This window comes from Pantherophis guttatus, chromosome 1 (genome assembly GCF_059756535.1).
Source record: "Pantherophis guttatus breed Tessera chromosome 1, ASM5975653v1, whole genome shotgun sequence".
Classification (NCBI taxonomy): domain Eukaryota; kingdom Metazoa; phylum Chordata; class Lepidosauria; order Squamata; family Colubridae; genus Pantherophis; species Pantherophis guttatus.
Window position 1 is genome coordinate 21,826,944 of NC_142063.1, and position 22,132 is coordinate 21,849,075.

General features: G+C 43.4%; 1 protein-coding gene across 1 annotated transcript in view; it reads left to right on the forward strand.

The window, feature by feature from the left end:
- Positions 1-816: 816 nt before the first annotated feature.
- RAB3A (RAB3A, member RAS oncogene family) overlaps positions 817-22,132 on the forward strand; it is a 29,896-nt gene continuing 8,580 nt past the window's right edge. Inside the window, exons 1-3 of the mRNA XM_034437622.3 lie at positions 817-950; positions 16,453-16,680; positions 21,136-21,254. Coding sequence (XP_034293513.1) covers positions 16,453-16,680; positions 21,136-21,254 — 347 coding nt within the window. The 5' untranslated portion in view covers positions 817-950. The remainder of the gene's footprint in view (positions 951-16,452; positions 16,681-21,135; positions 21,255-22,132) is intronic.

Sequence of the window (22,132 nt, forward strand, 5' to 3'; positions counted from 1 at the left end):
CCACAGCTGTTAAGTGAATCACTGCAGTCGATAAGTTACTAACCTGGTTGTTAAGCGAATCCGGCTTCCCCTTTGACTTTCCTTGTCAGACGGTCGCAAAGGGTGATCACATGACCTTGGGACCACACACAGCAACGGTCATAAGTATGAACCAGTTGCGAAGCATCTGTATTTTTGATCACACGATCGTGGGGGGGGGGTTGTAAACTGTGAGAAAATGGTCATCAGCCACGCTTTTTAGCGCCGCTGTTAACTTTGAACGGTCACTAAACGAACTAAGGAAATAAATTCCACCTCAAGATCACCAGGTAGCGCCTCCTAAAGAGAAAGAGAGGCAAAATGAAGGCGGGATATATTTCGGTGTGTGTGTATGTGTGCATGTGTGTGTGTGTGTGAGAGAGAGAGAGAGAGAGAACTGTAAGTTCGAATCTCGCCAGGCTCAAGGTTGACTCAGCCTTCCATCCTTTCTAAGGTAGGTAAATTGAGGACCCAGTTTGTGGGGGCAATAAGCTGACTTTGTATAAATATACCAAAGTATGAAGGCTATTGCTTAACGCATTGTAAGCCGCCCTGAGTCTCCGGAGAAGGGCAGCATATAAATCAAATTTAAAAAAAAAAGGAAATCTCAAAGGCTTTAGCAACCCTTACTCAGAAGTCAAATCCCTCCGTGAGGTAAAACATTACACAGCCTAATCAATCACCGACGTGTCGCCAATCCCCGAGACGACAACTCCTCGGGCCCGCCCGCAGGAAAACCGGAGGGGAAAAGGGGAGGGCCCTTTGCGAAGTCACGTTACACCCCCCCCCCTCATCTGCATATCCCCGCCCCCTTCGGAGCGCTGGTGACGTTGGCCAGGGATCTGCAGGCAGGTGCTGTTGCCTCGCGCCACTGCCGCCGCCGCCGCCGCCGCTGCTGCATTTAGCTAGGAGATCAGAAGCGCGTTCACGGGGTGAGTGCGCTCCCGGTGCAATTCCCCCCCCCACCCCTCTCGTCTTTTATTTTTTTACCTATAAATCTTTTTCTAACCTAGATAGATGACCCCTTTCCTCTGGATTGCCTCTTTTTCATTCGGTTGGCATTGCTTTGAAACAGGGTGGCGCGACGGCTTGGGAGAAAGAGTGGGGTGGGGGGGCAGGTAGTTAACCTTCATTTGACACATGTATGACAGGTGGGGTTGAGGGGTGCAGAAAATAAAGGGGGGAGGGAAGCTGGGTTTATATAGGGAGCCGGGGTGGGGGAAGCGTCGTTCGATCGAAGGATCTATGGCGGTGGAAGGAATGTCGCTGATTATTTTCTTTTCTTTTTTTCCAAAGGGAAAGGTATTGTTTTTTTTTTAAATTAATAAATAAATAAAATAAAATAGATGGCACTGGAATGAAACGGGAGATGGGCATTCATTCGTGGGCCTCGTCAGAGGAGGTTTCAGTGATGCAGATGGTAAACAGGAGGCTCGGGAAGAGAGAGAACGGAGGGGATGGGAAGGGAAGGGAAGGAGGCAGCATCGCAGGTTGCAAAGGGAGCCAGTTCCGGCTCAAGTGCTGTTCCTCATTCAGCTGGGCCTTTCTTGCAAGAGATGGATTGGGCTGGGAGAGGTGGGGAGGGGAGGAGAAAAAGAGGGGGCATTTCGTAATAACAGCTCTTTCCCTCCAGGCAAAACAACTCTTTCCTCCCCCCCCCCAAAGCTTTTCCAAAGGATCTTCAGGATGCAAATCTGTCAGCAAGATCAGCTTTATAATACTTGACTAGAGAGGTTCTTTTCCTTCCTTTGAACCCCTCCCCAAATGCCCCATGTAGTTTTGGGGATCAGCACTTTGGGAACTTCTCCTTTGAAGTGCCCCCCTCCCCCCCCCATTGAGCAATTTAATTCCAAATCTGATTGAGAATGTGGGGAAGGGAAAGAAGGTTGCCATCTGGGATCTCTTGTCAAAGGGATCTACTACATTGTAGCTGGTGGGGGGAGAGAAAAAAGCCTATGGTAGTACAATTGTGAAAATACAATTTGGTATCGGACATGATTAATGTCTTGTGGCGAACACATTTATCAGCTTTCCTGAGGCTCAGCCTCTTGTATGCAATGCAGCATTAGGGGCTGCTTCTTCAGATCAAGACAGTGGGGGGAAGGGTGCATTATCACTATGGTGTTTTTTTTTTCATCCGAAGGAGAGCAACTTGGCCAGGCTGCACTCAGCTATTCCCGCTAGCTTAACAAATCTTCCTAAATGTTCTACTGCCCATGGTTACAGTTGCCCATTAGCAAGAGCAAAAAGCTGGTGTATGTGTGTGGTATGTATGTGTGTGTGTGTAGCCAGACAGATCGCTTTAAATATTCAATAACTGGGGAGCATTTTATTCAACATGAAAGCATTTGCAACTTGAGCACACCGTGCAAGGCATTGCATGGACAGATAAGGCCGGGCCAAAGGATCCTTGCTGGATAGCATCGCGCTTGGATGTCCTGGCAAACCAGTGATTGATATTGAAAAGATTGAATAGCTTGACATTGGCCTGCTCTGCTTCCCTTTTACGTTGCCATAAGCTACGATGATGATAATTTGCTTAGACAGCCTTAAAACTGGTTTGGACTTTTATGAAATGGAGAGAAGAGTTAATTGCACTGGTGAAATGGAGCTTCCATGTTTGGAAACAGCCAGCAAAAACATTTTGCACAGGGGTAATTGGCTATCCGGTATTGGATATGATGTTGGATAGAAGACATTTGATTCAAATTAGCCGGGTTAATACACAACATGAATCAAGTATATTCCTGCATTAGGGCAGTTTCCCTCAAAACATTGGGTGCTGATCATGAATATAGGAGTTATCACTTTCATTTCTTGCATAACATTTTCCCCTCTGAGGCATATGTATGAAAGTGAGATGGAAGAGGTGGAGAGTCCATCTAAAACAAAATAACCGAGTTGGAAGGGACCTTGGAGGTCTTCTAGTCCAACCCCCTGTTCAAGTAGGAGACCCTATACCATTTCAGAAGTGGTTGTCCAGTTTCTTCTTAAAAACCTCCAGTGCTGGAGCACCCACAACTTCTGGAGGCAAGCAGTTCCACTGGTTAATTGTTCCCATTGCCAGAAATTTTCGCCTTAGTTCTAGGTTGGTTCTTTCCTTGAGTAGTTTCCATCCATTGCTTCTTGTCCTGCTTTCAGATCTTGATCTTATCCAGTAAGGCTCTTGGCCTAGATCTTAAGGAAGGAAGGAAATTAAGTGAGGGGATGTTAGCTGTAGACAGGTATTCCTATAGATTAGGAAACCCATTTAGAAAATGTTACTCAGACATGATGCCATGATCTTCTTCCAGTTTCTGAAAGCTCAACTGATGAGCTAATATTATGTAAGCCAATTCATTTTGGGAATTATTAGCAACTAGAATTGATGACTGTTTACTACTTCCTGAATCACAGATAGCTATCCTTATGTAAGGCATGCTATCACTTTCCTTGTCTATGCTGTGAGCATTTCATGGCACAGAATATTACAATAGATGAGCTGCTGGCCTGATCTAGGGCTCTTCTTGTGTTTTTATGCTTTATGAGAGCTCCTAGAAGATCCCTTATTCAGTAGATAGGCCTGAAAACTGGAGCCAGATTCAGACTAATCAGTTTTCAAAGATGACCCTGCAACTGTCATGTGAATTAGAACCATTGTTGTCAATTTGACATTTTGTTTAAAGTAGAAATGACATCTGAAAACCTTCTGAGATAGAGCTGGTACCAGATACCCAAGCAAATTCAAAAGGTGCTGATATTCTTCCATGTTGGAGAACCACGAGTTGCATATCTGCATTGGCCTATATGCTGTTTTCAGGATTCCCACCCATCTTGCTTGCTAATCACTACATAAGGAGGATCTTATATGTTCATGCAGCATATTTACATCAATTAGTGATTTGCTGGGTTTCTACAAGATACCCTATCATAAACGAAACCAAAAAAAATGGCTTGATCCAAAATAGTAAAGTTGTCTTCAAATGCTGCAAAGGCCTTTGTGTTCAAGATGATTCCCCATTCAAATATTAACCAGAGCCAACCTTGCTTAGCTTTCTAAATCAACTAAGGTTTGCTAGGTCCTGTCACCTGCTAAAGCCCTTGCATAACATACTAAACCACACACACACACAAAATTAACCAATTTAGCACTATCTCAGTTTAGCATATTGTAGGAATGCATATGATAAATCTCGACTTGGCCTTGTGAAATATATTGATGAATACAACCAGAGGCAAATGTACATTGTTGAAGGTATCTCTTGGTGGCCAGAATTGGGGACATAAGCCTAGAAATTAGATAGCTGCATTCCTTTGCATTAGTCTTGGATTCTGTAAAAGGAGATGCCTATTCTGTTGAAAACAATGCAGCATGGACAGACAGCATCTGCATTTCAATGGCTTGTCTGATTCTGCACCAAAAGTTCTTCACATTTTAGGCATTCTGGTTTTCTTAGTGCTTGGAAGTTCTGGAGCAGGTACGTGGCAAGGCAGGTAAAATTGAACCAATCTTTTCTTTTGCGCTGTCTTTCGTTTTTACCCTCCAACTTTTTCATGCGTCTCGAGCACGTGTGCTGATGTCAAAGAGCAAAGGATTTATTATTATTATTTTTTGGTTAACTAAAGTCATCTTTGGGTAGTGGGAGAGAAAATCAAGATGGCAGTCATGATGCATGTAAAAAAATTGTAAGGTTTTGATTTCATGGTCATATCAACATCTGATTCTCTCCCCTCACAGATCAACCCATGCATGTGTGTGCATAACCATTGATTTAGAAACCATTCCAAGTTGGAATGAAAAAAGTGACTTGCATCCTAACACTGTTGTAGCATCCTCCAGGTCATGTGATCAAAGTTTGAGCGCTTGGCAACCAGCATGTATTTACAATGGTTGCAGCTTCCTGGCATCAAGTGGCTGCATTTGTGACCTTCCCAGCTGGCTTTCAACAAGCTAAGTTAATGGGGGAAGCGGATTTGCTTAATAGTTAACACTTAACAGCCATGGAGATTTTGTTTAATAATCGTGGCAAAATAACTCACTGAATGACAGCTTTGCTTAGCAACAGAATTTCCAGTCCCAATTGTGGTTGTAAATTGAGGATTATCTGTAATCACAGCCTATAAAAAGGTAGTTTTCCAACATAGGACATTGTGACTGGATTCACATATTACATTAAGCCATTATATGATTTGTTCAGGATGAACCCAATTGACTGTTGCTTTTTCTACAACCAAGTTAAGCATAACATGATTTAGCCCAATCTCTCTCATTGAATCCAACCACGACCCATGTAATTTAGTATTTACTAATTGGCAACAAAAGTTCTGTTGATTTTCAGTCCAAAAAGAATCTTAACCAGCTCCATTTGGAGAATGAATTCAGATTTTTTTTTTTTTTTGCACCTCAGCATGTGCAGCGCCGTTGAGCAAAGGCTATTCTAAAAATAGTGATTCTAATACAATTCCTATCCTTATAAAGAAAGAGTGATTTAAACAGGACCATGTGAAGTTACCTAATGCAAGGTGAGATCTCACATTGGGACAAAGTCTTGGTTTATTAAATTAGCTTTTTGGTTATATCAGTTAGCCAAGTTTCATGAGTGGTGCGGTGGCCTAGATATAGGTGGAGCTCTCATCTCACAATCAGGAGGCTGTGAGTTCGATCCTGGGTAGAGGCAGATATTTCTCTCTCTGGGTACAATGGGATTATATCTGCTGAACAAAGCTGGTGATAGGAAGGGCATCTGGCCAGTTAACACTCAGCTCCATTCAGTTGCCCAGACTCTATCCCACAAGGGATTATGGGGTCGTTAAAAGAAAATGATGATGATGAGGTAGCCAAACTTCATCACAAGCTATGGTTTACAAACCTGAGTAGTCATGTTCATAGAACATGCTAAAATCAAAACAAATGTAATTATGAATTAATACATTGTGTGAACCAAGTCACTGAATCAGATGGAGCAGAAATTTTTCCCAGGCCTTACTTGGTGATGAAGCTTCTAATTCTTCCCGACTCTCCCTTCATATCCATTCTCTTTGTCTCCAAACCCATTGGCTATTCTTTCTTTACTTATATTTTCTTTCCTTGTCTTTTTTGAGCCAGACTTAGCTTTCCCCTTGTCTTTCTTTCTATTAACTTTTAAAGATTTGGATGCAAAGCAGAACAAGGCTGCACCTGGTTTCCAGCATTTCTTCAGAGATACTGTAGAGAGAGAGGTCAAGAGTCATATTTTCTTAAGAGAGAGGGAGGAAAGATATGAGTAGTGGAAGCACTAAATTTGGAAATGCAATGAGTTCCTCATGAGCTGATTCAAATGAATTCTTCCCACTTGGTTTTTAGAAACAGCAGTAATAAATAGTGACTGTATGTCTATATGCCTTTGTCTGAGTATTGGTGAAAAATGATGAGATATGTAGTCAAGGAATGAATCCCTGAGTAACTGCAACCCACTGATGGTTCATCCTTTTATATGCTAATATTCTTGCAAAGTATGCATTGGTAGGTGATGTCTTTGGGACTTAGTATAGGTAGTCCTTGACTTACAACCATAATGTCAGTGTTCCAGAAAAACCCAACTCCAATTAAAAACTCTGAGACAAGCATTTTCTCAAAGTTCCATTTATTAGAGTAAGTATACTGGCACATCTGGGAAAACCTGAATCTGAGAGTTCCGGGTTTTCCTTCAGTAAATCAAAACCCCAAGTCCAGTCCCTACACCCATCAGTCCATCACATGGCCCAATCACCATCCATTCCAACCTGAGCCATCACTGCAACCACTCCTCCTCCAGATGCAGGAACACCATGACCTTGACTGAAGGGAAGAATGCTATTATGTCTAACTACAATCACTCTACTGAATCCCTCCTCCTACTTTCCCAAGCGCAAGAAGTTGGCAGCGTGGAAGCATCTGGTGTTAATATAGCTTCCAATACAGCCAGCACGTAATTGGAACCAAAATTCCCATCGTAAGTCTTTGCAGTCATAAAGAAAGTCATCACATGACCACACCCAATTTTTACAACCATTTTTTACCCCAGTCATTAAATGAATCCGGCTTCCCCAATTGACTTTGCTTGTCGGAAGCCATTTGGGAAGGTCACAAATCATGATCAAATGAGCGCAAAACTCTGCAATGATTGTAAATGCGAGTTGGTTGCCAAGTGCCCAAATTGTGATCATGTTGTGACTACAGGAGTGATGCAACAGTTGTAACTTCCAGCTCAGGTTATAAATCACTTTTTTCCAAGGTCATCGTAATTTTAAACCATTGGTAAATGAATGGTCTCAAGTTGAGAACTACCTGCATCCATTAGAGTTAGGTAGAATCTCCATGTACTAAAGTAGTTTATCTATGATGTAAGAGAAAGAGCAATGATTTTGTCTTCATCTTGTAATTGAATGTTTCCCAAAATACTGCCCTGTTTTGAAACAGAATACTGGATTTGATGAACTTTTAGGCTGATGGCAGCAGAGCACTCATATCATTCTGGAAGAGTGTAACTCAAAACTTCATCAGTTCTGCCCTCCCCTTTTGCTAAAATTCCCTGTTGTCTAGGTGTTTTAATTCCCAAACCAGAATACAGACTCGGAATCAGATACTGTACAGTCAGGGATGGGTTCTACTTACCTTTACTACCGGTTTGCATTGTGCCTGCGCGCGTGCGCTCTTTTGTGCATGCGCAGATCAACTTTCATGACATCCGGGTCAGTGGGCGGAGCCTCCCACTGGTTTTACTACCGGTTCTTGCGAACCGGTCCGAACCAGAGGCAACCCACCTCTGTGTACAGTGCAATCTTTACTTCTTTTCTTGGAATAGCCTCAGCAAGATTTTATTTGGGAATTACTTCCAGCCAGATAAGCAAAAAATTGCAATCTTCTTTAATGCATAAGAATGCTTGCCAATTTGGTATCCATTGGTAAAATGCTAGAATTCCAATTTCATAAAAAGTAGACCGTATAAGATTGGATTCAAGCCACCTTGAAATAACAGCTTTTTAGAAACAGAACATTCTCTGTGCATAATTTAGGAGCACTCTCTCTCCCGTTCTGCAGAAGTCAAAACTAAGCCTTCCTTTTCAAATGCTTTCAAAAAGCATCTAATGAAAAGTTATGCATGTATTCCCTGTGTGTTAATAGAGATCAACGTACATAGCATCAGAGGTGTTCATAGGGTATGGTTAAATAAAGTCAAAATGCTGGCCATAATGGTGCAATCCATCTTGTTTTTTTTTATGTATGTCACACTGACCTTTTTAAATCATACCCTGAGTCACCCCTGCATTGCAATGGGTGTAACAAACAGAAAGAAAGAGAGGCCCGCATTGAAAAATTCACCACCAGATTAAAATTTAACAGTGAGCCAAGGTGACAGAAGAATCAATACATTTTTAATTTCCAAAAATCTTCCAATCCAATTATTTGACTCAGTTTTATATGTCACTAGGGACCAAGCAAAGGTCAAAATGGTTGGCCAGCAATCTTAGGGCTGCTTTGATATAACTGAGCCTCCCACATTTTTTTCCCTTTTTGATGAAACAAGACAGAAAACGTATCTCTAAAATTCAATTTTGCATTGATCAATAGAACGCCCTGAGTTCTGAGCTCCTCTTTAATCTCATTTTCTTGTTATCCTTTTGGATTTGTCTTTTTCATTGCTGAACACCCAAAGCCAAGGATGAGGCATTCATCCTGGGAGCATCTGCTATAAAGAGCTCAGTGGGCAAAAACACAGCTGATTCAGAGCCAAAATGGAGACCGCTTTCCTGCTACCACCAAACATTGCTTAGCAGTTCCCTGCTGCACAAAACCGAGGTCTGTGTAGCTGTAGCTAACACCCGTATTTGAGATTGGCCTCTAAGAAGATGTGAGAGGAATCCAGCTAAATCCTTCTTAGGCTCTAGGAATTATTTCAACCCCATCGTTTGCTTTGTGTAATGCAAGTAAACCACGAGCTGTTTAATTAGCTAAAACAGTGGTTTTTAACCTTTTCTTCACCGTGGACCCTCCTTAAATACCTTTTGTGACCCCGGACCATGGCCACGGACCCCAAGACTTAAGATGTAACTCATAACATTTTTTCAAGCCTTCGTGGACCCCCTGTGATGACATCACAGCCCCCCCCCAGAGGTCCACGGATCAGAGGTTGAGCTAAAATATTGTATTGGGTGGTATGTCTGCTATGATGAAATTAGAAGGCAGGGCATATCTAGGATGCAGTATCTAAGAACAAGCGGTTTAAAGATTTTTTTTTTCTCCCCAAAGAACTGTGGGAAGTGTAGCCCTCTGAAATAATTGTTACCACTGTCACCAGACATGTAAGAAAAGTCTGTAGCTGAGTCAGAATGTACCCATTACATCTGGCATACATTCTGTATGCTACCATGCCCAATCAGATGTCCCCACACAAAACAAGCATTTAGCTCTTTTGGTGTTGTAACAAGGGCAAGAAGCTTACAACATTATGTTGGTGTTTTCGATTTTATATCTTTTTCTGTGAACAAGGCTGGAACAATTGCCCAGTGCTAAGAAAATTGCCAACTCTGTGGTCTCAGCTGCACAGATGAAACAGAAATAAAGTGCATTCAGTTTAATAATAGCAGCCAGCGTGCTTTTAAATAATGAATAAAACCAACACAATGCACTTTTAAATAATCTGTTCTATAAGCTTTCTGAAACAAACAAAAAAAAGTTGTTGATGCTCTGTGGAAATTTTTCCATTTATGTGGTTTGGTTGACCTCTCAGAGACAGGAGCTCCATAAAATAACTCTCTTACCCAAAAGGCACCGTTCCAAGATGGAATCTATGTCACCAACGGTGATGGCACCAATTAAGGAAAGCAATGCATTTTAACTGATTTAAGTATTAAGTTCCAGCTGATGAGCTGCATCAGTTTGAATAACTCATGGACCAAATGCTGATCCAATATCAATACGATTCAGCAGCAAAACTGGCTGATTATCTATGCCATGATTTTCATTCATCGTCTTCTTTTAACGACCCCATAATCCCACACGGGGTGGAGGCTGGATAACTGAATGGAGCTGAGTGTTTACAGGCCAATATGGAATTTTGCTCAGCAGATATGATCTCATTGTACCCAGAGAGAGAAATATCTGCCTCTACCTAAGATCAAACTCACACCACTCCCATGATTTTCATTATTTTCCTGAAAATTGGGGTTGGGGTGAGAGCAGGAGGTCTCTCAAAGCCTGATCACTCACAACTCTAGTCTTAATCCTTGTGCACCTCCCAAAGCAGCCTGAAACCAGCTCTCCAGAGCCCTGCCATTTTGCCATCGAAATTCATCACTGTGGTTTTTTCCCCCTTTGGGGCACTTGGGGGCGGAGGAGGAGGGTGGAAATAGGAACTATAGGCTTTCCAGGGTGGATAAAAATCAATGGTTTTTTTAAAAAAATCAAAAAAAATCAGTTTTTTTTTATTTTTATCGAATTTATTTTAATAAAAAACTTTTGGGGTAAAAATCTATCGTAAGATAGTTTTCTATTTAAGATACATAAATAATTTAGTTTATTCAGCATGAAATGGAGCTTAGTTATGTAGCATGAGGCTGTATATTCTGCAACACTGGGACTATCGGTGAGTCAACAATGGGTCAAAGGAGTAGCAGAGATGACAGTTGCTCTTTAAAAATTATGATTTAAATCAAGTTGATTTAAATCAAGCCTTTTTACTAGTGATTTAAATCGTGATTTAAATTGTGATTTAAATCAACTCGATTTAAATCAAATCCACCCTGAGGCTTTCCAATCAGGGAGCTGAGTTGCAACCTTGATTGCTGGAAAGTTGCCGGCCATAGTGCTAAAGTGATTGTCCTTGATGGATTGGGGAATAATCGAGACAGCTTTCCCTTTTTAAAAGAGAATTATTCTTTGAAAGGTAAGATAATTGATGTCCAAAGAAAAGGTGGATGCAAGTCTTCTCTATATTTTAGAGAGTGTTTTGGGGGTGTAGCATGCTTTTGAGACTGGTGCAAAATGAAGGACTAGGCAAATCATCTCCAAGTGAAATGGGGAAACAAATTATTCATCCCATAGAGATAATACGTCCGGTTAGCTTAATTGCCTCTTCAGTCTGCGTTCTCAAGCCAAATGTTTGTATATGTCACAAAGATTAATTCATAAAACAGTATATGAAATATTTTTATCCTGTAAGATCCAGGCCCCTAAGGTAGCTTGCAGATACACAATAAGAAAAAAGTAAACAAAAATCTCAAATGCAAATTATATTATGATATAATATTGAAAAATTCCTTGTTCACCTCAATGTTTCCACCCTGATTTCTGTTCCTTGATTAAACTGCGATGGAATTTCATTAAAATTTAATTTATTTATATATTTCCCTCAGGGGTGGGATTGGAGTTGCCTATATAGGTTTTCTCCATCCTGTACTATCGGTTATATTTTCAGATCAATTTTAGTTGGATAGCATGTTTCCCTGAAAAGAAGACCTTGTCTTATATTTTTTTTGAACCCCGAAATAAGCACTTAGCCTTATTTTCGGGGAGGTCTTATTATTTTGGGGCGTGTGGAGCAAAACAGGGATCCTCTTGCCTGATTTCCAGTTCTGTCTCCCTAACCCTAACCAGAGGAAATGGCGGAGACCGGCTGTGCATGCGGTTAAATATTTTCAGGGAGGGCTTATTTTTGGGGGAGGGTTTATTTTCGGGAGAGGGCTTATTATCCAGGGAGGGCTTATTTTCAAGGAAACATGGTAGATTAATCTGGGCTTTCTTCTATAACTTGCTTAGGATCTATCCCAAAGACCAGGACATCTTTTCAGAGGTGTAGACAGCTTCCAGAAATCCCCAGCAACATGGTTATTGATGTGGATTCTAGCAATTGCAATCCCCAGTTCTGGAAGTAGCTCATATTTGGGAAACTTAATTTATAATATAAATGTGCTTATATATTTGCCCTTGGTGGTACACTGTATATATTGTGTGATAGGAAAATATAAGTTGTGTATGTATATATGTGTATATAAGTTGTGTATGCCATCCATCGGTGAAACATCTGAGGTAGCTCGGGAGTTCATGGCTTCCATGACGGCCATGGACCTGACCCAAGTAATTCACGGCCCTACTCATATGGGGGGACACACTCTGGACCTAGTTTTTATCTCTGGTCAGTGGTTGAGTGGCCTTGATATAGGGGATGTAGATATCGAACCCTTGTCATGGTCTGACCACTCGCTCCTTCGACTTGACTTTCTGACCGCCGTACCCCGTCGCAGGGAGGCGGAACCGACCAGGTGGTTCCGCCCCAGGCGCCTGATGGACCCTGATAGGTTCCAGATGGAGCTTGGGCCATTTCCTGAGACTCTAGCTCATGACTCGGCTGATGACCTGGTGGCCGCCTGGGATAGGGCGGCTGCCGGGGCTTTGGACCGGGTCGTGCCTTTGCGGCCTCTGACCCGGCACCGAACTCACTTAGCTCCTTGGTTTCCGAGGAGCTGAGGGAGATGAAGCGCCGGAAAAGACGCCTAGAGAGCAGTTGGAGGGCCAGTCGTTCCGAGTCTGACTTGACACTGGTAAGGTCTCATATTAAGACCTACCTAGTGGCGATAAAAGCGGCGAAATCTAGCTATTTTGCCGCTCTTATCGCGTCATCAGATAACCGCCCAGCCACCCTGTTTAGGGTGACCCGCTCCCTCCTCCATCTGGGAGCGCGGGAGGACCCCTTGCAGGGCCGAGCTGAGGATTTTGTACAGTATCTGGATGATAAAATAACTCAGATTCGGGAAGACTTGGCCGCCGACTGGGTTAGTTCAGACGAGATGACTGAGGCAGGCCTTGAGAGTGTTATCTGGGAGGAGTTCGATCCTGTGGCTCCCGAGGACATGGACAGGATCTTGGGACGGCTGAACGCAACCACATGTTTATTGGACCCGTGTCCCTCCTGGTTGGTGCTGGCTTCCCGGGAGGTTACACGAGGCTGGCTCCAGGGGATTATTAACGCTTCTTTGAGCGAGGGTGTCCTGCCGGCCGCCTTGAAAGAGGCGGTGGTGAGGCCTCTCCTCAAGAAGCCATCCCTGGATCCGGCTATTTTGGCTAACTATCGTCCAGTCTCCAACCTTCGCTTTATTGCGAAGGTTGTTGAGAGTGTGGTGGCGCGACAGCTTCCCCAGTACCTGGATGAAGCTGTCTATCTGGATCCGCTCCAGTCCGGCTTCAGACCTGGGTACAGCACGGAAACGGCATTGGTCGCGTTGGTGGATGATCTCTGGAGGGCCCGGGATAGGGGTTATTCCTCTATCCTGGTCCTATTAGACCTCTCAGCGGCTTTTGATACCATCGACCATGGTATCATGTTGCGCCGGCTGGAGGGACTGGGAGTGGGGGGCACTGTTTTGCGGTGGTTCTCCTCCTATCTCTCCGACCGGTCGCAATCTGTGTTGACAGGGGGGCAGCGGTCGACCCCAAGGCGCCTTGTTTGTGGGGTGCCGCAAGGGTCGGTCCTCTCGCCCCTCCTGTTCAACATTTATGTGAAGCCGCTGGGTGAGATCATCCGTGGTTTTGGGGTGGAGTTCCATCAGTACGCTGATGACACTCAGCTGTACATTTCCACCCCAGACCATCCCAATGATGCCTTGGAAGTGATGTCCCAGTGCCTGGAGGCCGTGCGGGTCTGGATGGGGAGAAACAGGCTTCGACTCAACCCTTCCAAGACCGAGTGGCTGTGGCTGCCGGCGTCCCGGTATAGCCAGCTGACGCCATCGCTGGTTATTGGGGGCGAATCATTGGCCCCCACAGAGAGGGCCCGCAACTTGGGTGTCCTCCTGGATGCGCGGCTGTCCTTAGAAGGGCATATGACAGCCATGGCCAGGAGGGCTTTTTGTCAGGTTCGCCTGATACGCCAGTTGCGTCCCTTTCTGGACCGGGACTCCCTACGCACGGTCACTCAAGCACTCGTCACTTCTCGTCTGGACTATTGTAACGCTCTCTACATGGGGCTCCCCTTGGGGTGCACCCGGAGGCTCCAACTGGTGCAGAATGCGGCTGCGCGGGGGATTATGGGAGCGACGGGGCGCTCCCATGTGACTCCTCTCCTGCGCGAGCTGCATTGGCTTCCGGTGGACTTCCGGGTGCGCTTCAAGGTGTTGGTGATTACCTTTAAAGCGCTCCATGGCTTAGGGCCAGGGTACTTACGGGACCGCCTTCTGCCACCAATAGCCTCCCACCGGCCGGTTCGCTCCCACAGAGAGGGCCTCCTCAGGGTGCCGTCGGCCAGACAATGCCGGCTGACGACCCCCAGGAGGAGAGCCTTCTCTGTGGTGGCACCTACCCTATGGAACAATCTACCCCCAGAGATACGAGTGATCTCCGACCTCCGGATTTTTCGTCGGGCCCTAAAAACTCATTTTTTTCAACTAGCCGGTCTGTCCTGATTTTAGGGTTAGTTTTAAAATTTTTAAAATTTTAATATTTATTTTAATTGACAAGTTTTAAATTACGAGCCAAATTTATAAATTATCTTAATTCTATTTTAATTGTGATGTTTGTATAGATGTTTTTTATCTGGCTGTTCACCGCCCTGAGTCCGAAAGGAGAAGGGCGGTATAGAAATGCGAATAAATAAAATAAATAAATAAATAAATAAATATACAGTATTTATTTATTTATTTATTATATTTCTATACCGCCTTTCTCCCGTAGGACTCAAGGCGGTGTACAGTCAAGAAAAATATAGATACACAAACATCATAAAATTGCTAATTAAAATTATTATTAGAACATAGTTTGGCCCAATTAAATAGAACCTAAAATTAGATAACATTTTAAAAACATTCACATGTTCATATGTTTAGCCCCGCCTGTTGGAACATCAGGGATTTGAGGGCACAGCAGAAAGCACGGAGATCAGGGATATATGACATGACATACTGTACAGCTTACTAAAGCTAGCTAGGCCTGGTTCTAGAATAGTGTTTCTCAAACTTTGCAACTTTAAGATGCGTGTATTTTAGAATTCTGGGAATTGAAGTCTACACATTTTAATGTTGCCAAGATTGAGAAGCTCTGGTCTAGACCATAATTATATGAGAAATTACTGTGGTCTCTGGTAGAATATGGGGTATAAATCTAATAACTATTTGGTTGGATATTGTGACAAAATGGTGGAAGCAGCCTTTTTAAAAAAATATAAACTCTGAATTTATAAACATCTACAGTGTGTTGTGAACTAGTTATCTGAACTCAATTGAACTTGATTCTTGATTCCAAGGAGCCATAACATACTAGGGAGTTGTATTGTATGTTGTGCTATGTGCAAAATAACGTAAAATTATAAAAGAAAGTAAAGAAAGACTCTTTAATAAATCAAATTGCAATAAACTTCAGTAAATGAAAAACGAAACCACTTTATTAACAGTTCATAATGGAGAAGATAGTTCTCTGCCTAATTTGTTAGTGTATCCTATTTGTAAACTTCCATAAGGATTATAAAATGTTACACTTTTGATCAAAAGTATCAAAATATACCAGAGGGTGAGGGTGTCATTGCAATCCAACCTCTCCTCTTTGGCTTGAATCATAATGCCTCAACTGCCATATTTTGAACTCAGATACCGCTAAAATACTGTACGGGTAGTCTTTGACTTACAACCATTCATTCAGCAACCATTTGAAGTTACACTGGTCCTTAAATTACAACAGTTGCACCATCCCCACAGTGACATGATCAAAATTTGGTCATTTGGCAACCAGCATGTATTTAGAATGATTGCAGTGTCCCAAAGTCATGTGATCCTGGTTAGAAACTGGTTTCCAACAAGGTCAATAGGGGAAGCTGGATTCACTTAATGACCACGTGATTCACTTAACTGCAGTGATTCACTTAACAACCATGGCAAAAAAAGGTGTTCAAATCAGACACAACTCACTTAACAACCACAATGGATATTCCGGTCCCAATTTTAGTTGTAAGTCGAGGACTATCTGTTATTCATTTTTAGCTCAGTTTACGTTACAGTATTAAATATGCCTGTATGTGTAAAATAACAAGATAAATAAATAACATCGTTGAATGTGGATGATACTTATCAAAAAATACTTTAAGAAAATTAGGAGGGATTTTTCTTTTAAATGTTTTTAAAAGTCTGTGATGGGCTAAAGTTCAGCCAGATTCTGTAAAATAGCTTGGGAAATAACTTGGGAAGAAAATAGCCTTAAAGGATCTTGGGCAGGGGTGGGCAACTGTGGCCCTTTTACAACCTGTGGACTTCAACTCCCAGAAGCTTGGCTGTCTCAGGAATTCTGGGAGTTGAAGTCCACAGATTGTAAAAGGGCCACAGTTGTCCACCCCTGGTCTTGGGGATCTGTCATTAATCTTAAAGGATCAGAGGGTGTGGTTTTCTGCTGAAGTTGCAAATTGGGTGGTGTTTTTGTGCTCCATCCTTTTCCTACACCCTCCTCCAACTCTTCCCCAGATGGCTTCTGCAACAGACCCTCGCTATGGCCAGAAGGAATCCTCAGACCAGAACTTTGACTACATGTTCAAGATCCTGATCATTGGCAATAGCAGTGTTGGGAAGACTTCCTTCCTCTTCCGGTACGCCGATGACTCCTTCACTCCGGCTTTTGTCAGCACCGTTGGCATCGACTTCAAAGTGAAAACCATCTATCGCAATGACAAGCGCATTAAACTGCAGATCTGGGTAAGGAGGCAAGGGGAAGCTGTCCTGCCTTGTAGCGGTGTTTCTCAACCCCTAGCAACTTTAAGACATGTGGACTTCCAACTCCTGGATTCCCCATGCTGGTTGCGGAAATCTGGGAGTTTAGGCCCTCATGTCTTAAGGATGAGAAAAACTGCCTTGCAGGATTGCTTGCAAGCGTTACCAAAATAATTGCTTTCTGAGAGAAAATATACTGCCAGCAGAAGGATCGGGGTCCCTGGCATGGCTGGGAAAGAGCTTGAAGAAGTCAGAGACCCTGCCAGCTGAATTAAACAATATAAATATAATTGGAGTAGTGCTCTGTTTTTGTGCAAAGAAGTGTCAGCCCTTCCATGTAAAGCAGATAAGAAACATGATCATATGAGATGGAAGGTGCACTTGCAGGAGGAGAGGACTTAGTCCACTCAGAGCTTTCCCAGAAAGAAAAACATAGTTCAAGAGACTGAGCAGTCCTGAGCTGGATGGAACGGAGATAAGTGGTACAGGGTAACCATATCCTAGAATCTCTCAGGATAAAGAGCCGTGTTGGTGCAGTGGTTAGAATGCAGTATTGCAGGCTAATTCAATTCTCACCGACTCAAGGTTGACTCAACCTTCCATCCTTCCAAGGTCAATTGTCACCAGCTCAGGGTTGTCTCAGCCTTCCATCCTTCCAGGGTTGGTAAAATGAGGACCCAGATTTTTAGAGGCAATATGCTGACTCTGTAAACCACTTAGAGAGGGCTGTAAAAGCACTGTGAAGTGGTATATAAGTCTAAGTGTTATTGCTATTGCTATCTAGTAGTTGAGAAATTTATAGCTTTAGTTTAGCAAGATTCTGTCTATTAGGTGTAAGCAATAAAGGATTGGACTTGGTTGGCTCTCACTGTCTTGTCTTTGGGCTTGGGCCTGACACCAGAGGAGCTAATTCTACTTTATTGTAAGGCTTCATTAATAGAATCTTCCAATGCTGAAAATACAAATCTCTTTTTAAGCCTGATCAATTAGGACAGGTCCTTCCTAAGTTTCTTCCTCTTACAAGTATCGTATTTTTCAGAGTATAAGACGCTCCAGAGTAAAAGATGCACATTAGTTTTTGGGGAGGAAAACAAGAAAAAAAAATTCTGCCTCTGCTTACCAGCATCCATTGGTATTCATCTGGCTAGTGTCCTTGAAGCAAATAGCCTAGTCAGCTTCAGCACATGAGCAGCTGATTGGTGGTTGGATCAGCCTCCTGGAATACCACCAATCAGCTGTTCCAGGCTGCAGGAATCACCACAGCCCATCGGCGCCTCCGCGTGTCACGTTTTCAGCCTCCGCGCATTGCGTTTTCAACTGGTTCCAGACGGTGGGGATTGGGGGGGGGATCGCACGGAGGCCAAAAATGGGGTGTGCAGAGGCCGAAAACGCAACACGTGGAGGTGGCAATCAGTGGTGATGGGCTCTGGTGATCCCCGCGGCCTGGAACGGGTCTAAAATGGAGTGTGCAGAGGCTGAAAACGCAACGTACGGAGGCTGAAAATGGCCAAAGGGTGGGGGCCGACAGGTGGGCAGGGCTTCGGTAACATTCGGTGTATAAGATACACAGACATTTCCACCTGGGGTGGGGGAGTGTGTCTTATACTCTGAAAAATACGGTAACTGCAGCTTCCTCCCCCCTCCTATCTGATCAGTATCTCTTTCCCTCCCTCAAGATCATTCCTACATACCATTACATTAAAGTTCATGTTAAATAATATTGGTTTTTCTTTCAATGCTGTTACAAGGATTACAAAAAAACTGAAAATTTTGAGTCCATCAGAATTTTTTTTTTTTAATTTGATTTATATGCCGCCCTTCTCCGGAGACTCAGGGCAGCTTACAATGCGTTAAGCAATAGCCTTCATACTTTTGTATATTTATTCAAAGTCAGCTTATTGCCCCCACAAACTGAGTCCTCAATTTACCTACCTTAGAAAGGATGGAAGGCTGAGTCAACCTTGAGCCTGGTGAGATTCGAACTTACAGTAATTGCAGACAGCTGGATGTTAATTACAATGCATTAGTCTGCTGAGCTATCCAGGCCCCTGGATAGCTAATTGGATGGCTAATAAATTTAAATAATTGTTTTTTTAAAAAAACATCTTTTTTGGAAAACAAAAGTGTACTTTGGCCATGAAGACATTTGATAAATGTCTCCTCATTATAAAATCAGTTTATTATGAAGCCAAAGTACAATTTCTTATAAGGTACAACAAAGTGCTGTTTTTTTGAAAATAGGACTAATTTACTGAAGTGTTTCTAGAATAGATGTAGTGATCCAAGAGGTGCATATAGGCACCCAGCTTCTTTTTTTTAGCCTCAAGTAGGGCCAATATTTGGCAGCAAAACCATTACTTTTTTGAAATTCAATTTCCCCTTTTTTAATGAAAATAAATAAAGTACTGTATTTTTCGCACTATTAAGATGCACTTTCCCCCCCCCCAAAAAGTGGGTGGAAATGTCTGTGCATCTTATAGAGCGATTATTGCAGCGGGGGGGAAGGAGGTTTGTGCGCCGGGCAACGCTGGAGCCTTCGCTACTGAGCAGCTAATCAGTGGCTGGATTGGCCTCTCAGAATACTGCCACTGGTGATCAGTGGCGGCGAACAGTGGCGAGTGGCAGCAGTCCCCGCCACCTAGCACAGCTGATCAGCGGTATTCCAGGAGGCCGATCCAACTGCCAATCAGCTGCTCGACAGCGAAGGCTCCAGTGTTCCCCGCCAGCAGCAGCAGCTCAGCTCGGTTGACCGGTGGTGGGCGCAACAGAGCGGAGCCCTGACGAGCCACATGCTGGGGCTGCGATAACGTGCTGAAGCTGACCAGGCTGTTTGCTGTTTGCTTCAAGGACGCTAACCAGATGAATGCTGGATGGATTCAGGGAGGCAGAGGCAGAATTTTTTCTTCTTGTTTTCCTCCTCTAAAGCTAATGTGCATCTTATGGTCCGGTGCGTCTTATAGTGCAAAAAATACGGTATATTCCACTTCTAAAAGGCACACATTTTTCTCTTTTAAGTAATAAAATCTTTCCAAACTCTCCTAATGTGGAATGGAAATTTTGATATTTTGATATTACCACTCTGCATGACATCACTGGCAATCAGTAAACTCTGCTGTAGCCTTAGAAGGTGAAGCTTAAAATAAATCCAACCCCAGTCACAGATTGTCCATCAGGGAGGGAGGGAGGGAGAGAAAGGGAGAGAGGGAGAGGGAGAGAGAGAAAGGGAGAGAGGGAGAAGGAGAGGGAGACAGAGACAGAGAGAGAGAGAGAGAGAGGGAGAGAGAGAGAGAGAGAGAGAGAGAGAGAGAGAGAGAGAGAGAGAGAGAGAGAAAACACAAAGGCCAGCAATGTTAAAGCCTAAAATGCTTGAGTTTTAATTACCATCACAAGAAATACTCCTCATATAATAACCAGAGGTGGTATTCAGCTGATTCATACTGGTTCAGGCAAACCAGTAGCGGAGATCGCATGTAGGCCTGCCCACCTGCCCCAATTCTATGCCGTCCTATTTAGGCACAGTTTTGAGGCTGGGAGCATGCGCGGAAGGTGCGCACGCGTGGCTAACCAGTAGCAACAAAATGTAAACCACCACTGATAATAATTAACCGTAATTAGGGGAAAACCTTTAGAGTAGGGTTCCCCAACCTTGGCAATTTCCAGGTATGTGGATTTTAACTCCCAGAATTGCACAGCTGTAACTGAGAATTCTGGGAGTTGAAATCCACTCACCTTCCATTTGCCAAGATTGTTCTGCCCCAGCTACGGACCCCAAAGAACACAGCACACACAAAGTCTGTACAAACCTTAGTTTACTAAATTAAATCAGTCCTTTTCAAATAAAGGCTGTTAATTAATTTTCTTAACAGCCTACAAGAATCCAAAGAATAAATAATCGCAATCTTACTATGGTTGGTAGAAAGCCCAGAAGCAATTTGCAGGAAACTGATAAGAGAACTAAGATCAGGACGTGAAGGGGAGTGAATGAAGTTGTTTCCTGCAAATTGCCTCAGTCATTGTCCTTCCTTAAATAGGCTAAGGGAGTGGCCAATTACCCCCAAGCCTTACTCTTGAGGAGACCTTCTCCTGAGGAACCACTCCTGCCTTTTGGCAGCTCTGCATGCCCGTGCATCGAGAAGAGGCATCTCCTCTTCTTCCTCTTCACTTATGGGAGCTTCTGGAGGTTCTGAAGACCCTGGCTGAATCCCCGCCTCTGACACCACATCTTCTCCAGCCTCCTCATTGTCTGACTCAAGTGCCAGCTGCACAGGCTGCAGGTGCACAGCACCACACCAGTCTCCTCGCTGTTGGAATCAGCTACTAGCTGCACAGGCCACTGACGGGCCACAACAAAGATTGGGAAACATTGATGTAGGGTATGGCAATTCCATAGGATAAATGCTATAAAAAAGTACATCAAAATCATTCTTGTGTTTTTCTTAGGATACAGCAGGGCAGGAACGATACCGGACTATCACCACTGCCTATTATCGAGGGGCAATGGGTTTCATTTTGATGTATGACATCACCAATGAAGAGTCCTTCAATGCTGTTCAAGACTGGTGAGTTAAAGTTTTTAATGACTAGCTTTAATTAATTCTGAAACTTGTAATAATTTTAATATTCAAATGTCCCCCAAGGATTCTTTTAAACAAATGCAGCTGACATTTGAACAAGCCATGGATCAAATTGACATCATCAGTATGTTTACTTATCCCTTTATATGCAAGCACCAAAAAGTTTATTTTTATTTGTAGGCCACCTTTTATTATTTTTACTTAATTATTTTATTATTTTATTATAATATTATAATATTAATTATTATGTTATTTTAATATTACGTTGCAAGTAACAGTGAGCATATCCAACACACTTTCCTTCTGGACTTTGTGCAGTATCTGTATGACAAAATCGCTCAAATTCGGGAAGACTTGGACTCTGACTGAGTAGATTCGGGAGGGGTGATGGAGGCATGTCTTGAGAATGTTATATGGGAGGAGTTTGACTCTGTGACTCCCGAAGACGTGGACAGGATTCTGGGTAGACTTAGTGTGGCCACATGTTTGTTGGACCCGTGTCCCTCCTGGCTGGTGCTGGCTTCTCGGGAGGTTACACGAGGCTGGCTCCAGAGGATTATTAAAGCTTCATTGAGTGAAGGTGACTTTCCTGCCACCTTGAAAGAGGCGGAGGTGAGGCCTCTCCTTAAGAAGCCTTCCCTGGACCCGGCAGCGTTAGTAAATTATCGTCCAGTCTCCAATCTCCGCTTTCACAATACTTTGTGATCCGCCAGTTGCGTCCCTTTCTGGATTGGGACTCCCTACACACAGTCACTCATGCCCTCGTCACCTCCTGCCTGGACTATTGTAACGCTCTCTACATGGGGCTCCCCTTGAGGAGCACGCGGAGGCTCCAACTGGCGCAGAGTGCGACCGCGCGGGTG